This window comes from Cibotium barometz, chromosome 63 (genome assembly GCF_041138505.1).
Source record: "Cibotium barometz isolate CiBa-2024 chromosome 63, ASM4113850v1, whole genome shotgun sequence".
Classification (NCBI taxonomy): domain Eukaryota; kingdom Viridiplantae; phylum Streptophyta; class Polypodiopsida; order Cyatheales; family Cibotiaceae; genus Cibotium; species Cibotium barometz.
In genome coordinates, this window is record NC_141108.1 from 15,484,355 (window position 1) to 15,493,648 (window position 9,294).

Genomic DNA, 9,294 nt, shown 5'->3' on the forward strand with positions numbered 1-9,294 from the left:
AACTTAAAGACTGTAATACATACATTTACTCAGCAAATGGTTGATGCATGGGGAGAAACACATATCACCCACTATATGGTATTTACCTTTCTATCTATTTACTGATATTAATCGCCAAATAGTAAAATTCTGATATGATCTTTGTTGCAGCACATTATATTTGCCCACGCACAGTTTTTTCTCGATGAATATGGTCCAATGGCAATTTGGAGCACCCAAGGAATGGAGCGCTCTCATTATCAAGCTAAGGCAGCATACTTTAAGAACACGCGACATGGTGGAGGTGGTAAGGAAAAAAGTAATGCCTTGCATGAGATGTTTAATTGGTTTTATCGCAGTTTGGGAGGTCGACGCCGACAGAAACCAAAAGGGCAGGTGTCATTACTACGAAGGGTTGTAAAAAATGTCAATCTGCAACGAGCAATTGCATGGCGATCATCAAGTGCCGTGCATGGGATGCGTGAGTGGTTCGCTGTGCGGAGGCGTATGGATCGAAAATGGGTTCCATATTAAAAAATTGTAGCCTTTTTTAAGTTAAAGCTTTTTTATTAATGTCGAGATTTTTTTTATTAATAAGTTTTTTTTCAAAAACTATATAAACCTGTAAAAGTGAGTTTTAAAATTATATTTTCACGTTCATTCACTCGTGTAAGTCGTACCGTCTAGTGCACACAACTTAATACACGCAGTAGCCGCGGCACAGGCATTTCAACAAGTGCAAAAACGTATCAAAAAGAAGCATACAAGCATGGACAGAGAGGTAGAGACCCGACAGGAAGATGTACAGCCGGATGTGTTCTCAGGACTGGACAATATTGAGGATGTCTCCAAGCAGCCTGGAGACACCGGCTCATTTAGAGCCACGCGTAAGCACAAACACTACATGAGGAACTTGAGAGGCGTCAGCCCCCGTCTCCACCTAAAAAACAAAGAATAAAGATTCGTGTCAAGAGAAAGAAGGAACGTGCAAACAGGCAGCAAGAGGTGGAGATGGAAGAGGAGGATCGACGACAAGTACAGGAGCAAAGGGAGAGGGAAAGACTGGAGCAGGAGGAGCAAAGGGAGAGGGAAAGACTGGAGCAGGAGGTGCAAAGGGAGAGGGAAAGACGGGAACAAAGAATTCAAGAAGCACGCAGATTAAAACAAGAACAAGAAAAGAAGAAGGCAGAAGCAAGTAAGAGAAGACTAAATCTAGATCCAGCCGAGCAAGAAAGGCGAAAAAAATTTAGAAATGATAGACAACCATGGGAAGAGAGGTCGCATCCACCACCACCCCCTGTAGCCAACAAGAAGAGAAGATGGAAACCAGGGACCGTGGCTCTGCGAGAAATCAGAAAGTACCAAAAGAGCACAGACCCCATCATGGCGAAGGCCCCTTTTGCAAGAGTTGTAAAAGAAGTCATCAACAAGTACAGTGACAGGGTCACTCGGGTACAGAGTACGGCACTGGAGGCCCTCCAAGAGGCGTCAGAAACAATTTTGGTCTCTCTGTTTCAAGATTCAGTGCTGTGCCATGCTCACGCCAAAAGGGTGACCCTAAAGCCTGTTGACATGGCACTTGCACTACGTTTACGTCAGGATAAAGCGCTCCATAAGGAAGGCTTTATAGGATAGGATTAAGCTTTTAGGTGGCGGCCTTTGTGCCTTTTGTAATCTCGACATTGTAATACATTTTTTTGAATCTATAAGATATTGTCAATGACTCGTTAACCAACGTATTCATTTGTTTCAACTGTGTTATAAAAGCAGACATTTCATTTCTTGTACTGTTTTTTGAATGGGTAAAACTGTTGATCATGTATTAAGAGCCTTAGTTAAACAGGAACAAAATTTATATTATTGATAAGGTGATTGTGAAACATTATCTTGTTATACGTGGTATTGTTGTTGGCATTGAACAGAGGATCCTTACATAGTGCAGAAACAAAATTATATTGAATTTATTTTCGGTCCGAAAAAAAGGCTTAAAGCTCAATAAGGCCTTAGAAAAGCTCAGGGACAAAAAAAAAAGTTATTTGGGGCTCAAAATCACCTGGTGAAGTCTGGCATTAGATAGAACATTTTTTAAAAAAGCAACAGTTTTCTTTTTTTTTTTAATGTTTCTAGGCAGAGTAATCATCAAAATAAAGTGCACACAATGCACTTATGTGTGAAAAAATGATCAAAAAAAGGGCTGTGCGCTACGGCGCAAATTTAAGCCTGGCTTGCAATTTGAAAGGCTGAAATTCGCGCGTAGCGCACAGCCCTTTTTTTTTAATTTTTGGACTCTTTCCAGCATTATGTGCACTTTTTTGATGAAAAATATGCTTACAAATATCAAAGAACATAAAAAATTTTGATTTTTAAAAAATTGTTCAGATTTTGTACTGCCAGATTTAAGCTGGATGTTAAGTGACATTCAAAGAACAAATATTTGATCATTATCAATGAAATTTCCTACACATTCACATGCCTGCCAAAAGTTTAGAGGGCACAGTGCTGACACAACAAATAAACAAGAGAAATGGTTCAGACTTCTTAGAAACATTACAATTAAAAAAGTATACATTTTGTATTGATTTCGTAGAAAGAAAATTACAAGTTCCTGAGAAGATTTCTAAGAGCTTCTTTAGCTTCGTCACTCTGTGTGGTTTTCTCACCTAGGCTATTAGCTATAATAATAGGATTGGTTACACCTTTGGAGATTGAAGTGGCACAGTGGCTTAGCACGTGGCCGGTGTAGTTGCCTGCAAATGTATACATAGCTGCCTCCCTGCTAATAAGTATACATTTGTTTGCATTATTTGCTAGCCCATCTTCGGTGAGAACCCCACTTAGAGCTTTACACTTGATGAGCTCTGCTTGTGCCTCCTCAGAGTACTCTAAATGGATTACTCGAATAAATGATGGAGAGAGGCTAGGAAGGTAATGAATCAGGGAGGTGTCTCGTCCATCGGATTGCACACGAACTCCACCTCCACGTGCAGCAAACTTGTCAAAAATATAAGCTTTCTACAAGAGAAAAAAATCAAGTGTTCGTAATAACTCACTTATAAATATGAAGGCACAACTTTGATTTAACCCCACCTCAATGTCATCATCACATTGGCTAATGCGTGGGTTGCATATGTCTATACTGCTTCCACGCTGCTCAACTGATGTATCTACATGCAAGCGCTTATGTGGTTGAAATGCTTCTTGAGGGACACTTTCATACTCTGCTGCTACATTTTCTATAGCAACAAGAGCATTGGAAACAGTTTCCTCAATTGTACGTTCTGTATCATAACCTTGGAATGCTAGCGCTTTGGTAAGATCATGGTCATCAAAATCAATCTGTACACCTGCAGTCTGTTGCTCAAGTGTGTCTTCTTTGCAGAAACCAGACCCAATTGCTAATATACTTAAGGCCTCATCCTCCCTTAACCCCAAGGATTTACAAATGTCATCAAGGAAAAGAAATTCCTTGTTATCCATGATGATGGGATTCAAAGTGGTTACATCCAACTCAGGGATCTCTTCCACAATTTCATCCCCTTCGAGGTCACGATGAGGCTCTTCATCCTCAGTTGACCCTTGTTGGAGAAGCACCAAGGCCATGGACGCTTCAGCTTCTTCTGAGAAAACCTCTTCCACCTCGCCTTTGGATTCCTTCACAAGAGCTACTTCCTTACTCACTGCCTTTCCCTTCTTTTTTTCTGTATCCCTGGCTTCTTGCAGAAACAGTGCTAACGACATATCCCATGAAAGGAAGGTGGTGCCTACATTACCAACCTGCAATTCATAAACGGTGTCATCATCTTTGACCCTATAATTGCTAGATGTAAGCCCTTTCAAAAATCGGTTGAGCCTGAATCGGAACGACTTGTCACCATGGTACAGATGCCTGATTAAGTCCACTGGAACCCATTTAGTGGTGGATTCAGGCAATTGCACGACATATTGTGCCACTACATCATTCATGTACTGGACCTGCTCTTGAAAAGCCTCTGCATGAAGGTCTATAGTTTTTTGCATATCGATCACCCCCTCAAAAATGGCGATGTTCTCACCTGCACCTGCTGAGAGCCCAATTTTCTCAAGTTTTGCGCGTAGCGAGTTAGAGCTTGAAGCCATGGCGGGATATTGAAGGGAAATAGAAACTGCAAGATCTCAAGAATGAAATGAGCTTTATAGAGCAAAACCTATTCTTATAAAGCATTCCACTATAACGTTTAATAAATTTATAGAACATACTTAAAAATTTTAAAATTAACAAAATTAAAATCCAAATTGCAGTGAAATACAGAGGACATTGGGACTATGGTGCAATCAATAATTTTGTATTCAAAAGTACACCGCTACAAATTATCGCCCAAAATCACTCAAAATGTTACCTAAGTCTGCAACTTAACAGTCTTTCAAGCTAAGGACCCTAGGGGGCTCCAATGACACACAGAGTGTATGTTTCTCTGACCTTTGACGCATGGGTCGATTAGAAACAACAAACTTGAATTGGTTCCTTACATTAAAGGACATGACAATACGATCTCTCAACTGAGCAAAATTTCAATCATCATTAACTACCACTGTATGCTCCTCTCCTGGGTGAACTTCAATATGAAGTTCTACCTCCTCCCTAGCATAGAGATCAGAGTCCAAAGCCTCCCATTCACCATGCGAGCATTTCCACCTTCTAATAGGGTACACCATAGTTAGATTTTGCTTGCCTATCTAATACCTGCATCTTACCATTGACATTACCGCTGAGCACTTTATTACATCGCCCTTATGTTCTGCCACCTTGGTGGTCCAATCGCCTTTTAGAAATGTATCTAGAGCTTCAAAGGCCCCATCTTTGCTTATCCACATTGTTGGGGTGCGATGGAACTTGCCTGCTTTGAAAATAGCAATAAACACATGTAAAGGCATGAAAAGAGATACACTTATCCTGTGGGATCCATATGCAGCCTTTAGGCTAGACTGAATGTCATGGAAAATCCTGCGCTGAAAGCTCTCCATTGTAGTGGGGTCTGGAATGGGCCATTCCGGGCTATTTAGTGCAGGAGGAGAAATTGGCTCAAGTGCTCCAAACCTTCCCCTCTGTGGCACAACATATGTTGTAGCAATGAAAAATACTCCTCTATTTGCAAGTTCGGAACTTGTTTCCCCAGCATACATAAGCCTACCTAGATCAACATGACATGCTTCGAAGGTCCCTGTAAAACATTCTAGAGGCTGCCATTCCACACATGTTGAAGGGAAAACATCTGCATACAATAGAATACATTGGAGTTCTTGATATTCACATAGTCTTCATGCAAGCATTTCTCCAAAGCAAAGAAACATTAAACAAGTACTGAAACTTACAGTTAGTTGGGAACCATGGTGAGTTCTCATCTTCAAGATGTATTTGGCTTGAGGTGTAAACATGTTGCACCTTTGCAAGCCGCTTTCCATCCTTGTTGCAAACTTTGAATTCTAAGATCCTTCCTTTCCAGTGATGGCTTGTGGAAGCCATGTGCCTTCGAGGAACCTTGTGTGCACCCCTCAAACTGGGCTGCATTGTTATCCACATGAACCGCTTAAAAACGGTAGGAATCCAATAACCTTCATCATCCTGTACTGTGGAAATAGCCATGGACTCGATAGTGGATGATGGCCTGCGTACACACTGAAGAGCCATAGATGGCCCAAATGAAAAGAAAGTGAATGTTAAGAATATGGCAAAAAAGCAAATACCTGCTCAGAGAGAGAGAGAGAGAGAGAGCTAGCTAAAGCTTCAAAGAAGTTTGCTGCAAATCCATACACACACACACACAATACACACACACACACACACACACACACACACACACACACACATGCACACACACACAGAAAGCTAAACCTTCAAAAGAAAGCAAATGAGAGATTGCATTAGGTGCCTGCATGCACAGAGAGAGAGAGAGAGAGAGAGAGTCTGATAACAGAGCTTCCTCTAGAGAGAGAGAGAAGGGCTGATAACAGAGCTTCCTTTGAGTAGCTGGTAGCAAAGAGCTTTCCTCAAAAGAAAGCTAATGAGAGATTGCATTAGGTGCCTGCTTGCACACAGAGAGAGAGAGACCTAGAGACAGAGTCTGATAACAGAGCTTCCTCTAGAGAGAGAAAGAGGCTGATAACAGAGCTTTCTCTGAGTAGGTGGTAGCAAAGAGCTTTCCTCAAGTTGGGGATGAAGATAGGGTTGCAAGTGAGGGTGTAGTGAGTGGTAGATGGGGAAAGTGGGTTAGTCTAAAAGGGAGGAGAGAGAAACACGCCCCTACTTTTGGAGGAAAGAGGGAAGTGAGGGGGGGTAACTTTTTGAAACTTTTCCTTTAAAAAAATATTTAAAAAAAAGATATTGAAGATTTTCTTTGCTGGCAGATCTGAAAAAGGTAAGATTCCACCTTTGACCACAAGATTTAGGGTCTTAATCAACCCAACGTTTTTGTACACATGTATTTTTCCTATTGGCCTTCACACTAATCATCTCCTTAATCTCATGGCAGCTTAAAGGGCCCCCATAGACCTCAACCTTCCCCTAATGCAAATAAAATGCCTAATGGTGTTTGCTCACTTTCAAAGATTTAAAGCCTTGGTCGAGAAGGAAAAAGACATTCAAATAAAATGCCTAAGATCAGATGGTGGGGGAGAATATTGTTGGAATTAGGGTTGCAGGAATGCACACACAACTTCAAGAAGATGAGGAAGCTTGAGCACAACACAGTAGTGTATTATGAGTGCCAAAAATGAAAGATGACAAGCCCTAGAAGATAATGGGCGTATATACAATGCACGGGGGAAAAAACCTCCTAGTGAGGGAAAAAGTGCCCCGGCGGTCCTAAGTGTGTTCACACACATCACTACTATAATATGGTAACAAATCCCCCCTGGAGTGATGCGGTGAACAAGAGCTAGCACTCATGTATAGGGAAGTGTCTAGCTATGTGGACGAATCCACAAAAGGGAGTAAGCCCAAAGCTTTGCGAAAAGCTTCGAACTTCTCACGAGGCAGAGCCTTTGTGAAAAGGTCTGCAAGGTTATCCTGTGTTGGCACATAAGCCAAACTGATCTCTCCTGCAGAGAGTCTCTCCCTGACATAATGGTAGTGCACCTCAATGTGCTTCGTACGAGCATGGAACACTGGGTTCCGCGCAACTGCCAATGCGCTCTGACTGTCAGTGAAGATGGTGGTGGCAGATGGCTGCCCAACACCCAAATCAGCCATAAGGCGTCTGAGCCACACACACTCAACCGTAGCTGTGAAAGCTGCCCTGTACTCAGCTTCACAACTAGAAGTGGCCACAGTAGGCTGCTTCTTGCTCAACCATGATATGCATGAGCTTCCAAGCATGAAGCAAAAACCACTCGTGGACACGCGTGTGTCATAACAACCAGCCCAGTCAGAATCTGAAAAAGCATGTAAATCTGGCGGCAATGATCCCCCCTTGGGATAAAACAACCCAAGATGCCGAGTACCACTCAAATAGCGAAAGATACGCTTCACTGCCTGCCAATGCTTAATGCATGGGCTATGCATAAATCTGCTCACCTGTGAGACTGCAAACTGAATGTCTGGCCTCGTAATGCATACATAAATGAGGCAACCAACAGCTGTCTGATAGAGTGTGACATCAAAGTGATCTCCAGCATCATGAAGACTCAACTTCAAACCTGTCTCCATTGGAGTAGCAATAGGCTTGCAGTCTTCAAGGCCAAATCTCCGCAACAATGTTTCAATATACTTTGTCTGACACAAAGCAATACCTCCATCACACTGCTTAAATTGTATCCCCAAATAATGATGCAAATGCCCCAAATCTGACATCTCAAAAGAGGCATTCAAATCAGCCTTAAAATCAGCAATATGACTCTCATTTGGTCCTGTGAGCAGCATGTCATCGACATAGAGAGCAATGATTAGATGTACACCATCCACACGTTTAACATACAAAGTGCTTTCTGTTGGACTATTCTGAAACCCATGTGCAGTCAAATATGCATGTATTTTTTCATACCAAGCTCGTGGAGCTTGCTTTAAACCATATAAAGCTTTTTTTAACCTGCACACTTTGTTTTCCTGCCCTCTTTGAACAAAACCACGAGGCTGCGATACATACACCTCCTCATGCAAATCTCCATTTAAGAACGCAGTCTTTATGTCCAGCTGATGTACATTCCAACCATTATGAGCTGCTAATGCACAGATGCTACGAACAGTGGTCATACGACATGTGGGAGCAAAAGTCTCATCAAAATCAATGCCCTTCTCTTGAGCATAACCTTTTGCAACAAGCCTAGCCTTATGGCGATCCACTGTGCCATCAGGCTTACGCTTCAATTTGTATACCCACTTAGTGCCAATGGCCTTCTTGCCAGGGGGCAAGTCACATAAAGACCATGTACCATTCTTCATAATAGCATCGTATTCTGCTTGCATAGCAGCCATCCAATTTTCTGAACTTTGTGCCTCATCAAATGAAACAGGCTCACTTTCATCGCACATACTAGAAACAGCCAATGCATAACAATCTGACGCATAAGAGGCACCATGAGAGCCAGAACGAGTGCGACTAGACAAAGGGGCATCCAACTTGCTGTCACGCAAAGTCTGCACCAGCCATCTAGGCATATTCCTAGAGCCCTCAATCTCTTGTCTCTCATCCTCAAGTGCATCATGCACATCTGCATCAGATATAGGCTGATCTGTGCCATCATTTAAAACCTGCATAGGCTGAAAAACTGCCTCATGAGGTATTGCACTTGACTGTGCACCACTGAAAAGAGGCAACAATGTATCATAGACATCACGTGAGCTGATATCTGTCTCCTTAGTACATGAAACCAAGGGCTGAACTGCATCTTCCACAAATACAACATCACGGCTAACCAAAATGCGCTTTGTCTGTGGATGATACAAACGATAGCCTTTGCTCTCAGCACTATATCCAACAAAAATACATTTGACAGCTTTGTCATCCAATTTTCTGCGATGTTGCACAGGCACTAATGCATATGCCAGGCAACCAAAAACACGTAAATGGCCAACAGATGGCTTGCGGCCATGCCAAGCCTCATATGGAGTGACAACCTGTAATGCTTTGGTGGGACACCTGTTTAGTACATAAGTGGCACACATGACAGCCTCAAGCCAAAAACCATGTGGTAGACTTTGACTCTTAACCATACATCTTGCCATTTCCATGAGAGACCTGTTTTTTCTCTCAGCCACACCATTTTGCTGTGGTGTATACGGCACTGTACATTGGTGTTTTATCCCACGCTCAGCCAGAAATGCATTAAATTCTGAAGACATAT

General features: G+C 42.2%; 1 protein-coding gene across 1 annotated transcript; it reads right to left on the reverse strand.

Moving 5' to 3' along the window:
* Positions 1 to 4,692: 4,692 nt before the first annotated feature.
* Positions 4,693 to 5,772, reverse strand: LOC147603749 (uncharacterized). The gene is made up of 2 exons (XM_086796312.1): positions 5,329 to 5,772; positions 4,693 to 5,228 (listed from the first exon to the last, which is right to left on the reverse strand). Exons 1-2 carry the CDS (start codon positions 5,642 to 5,644, stop codon positions 4,693 to 4,695), a joined length of 852 nt encoding a protein of 283 aa, XP_086652438.1. The 5' UTR covers positions 5,645 to 5,772.
* Between the last annotated feature and the right edge of the window lie 3,522 nt (positions 5,773 to 9,294).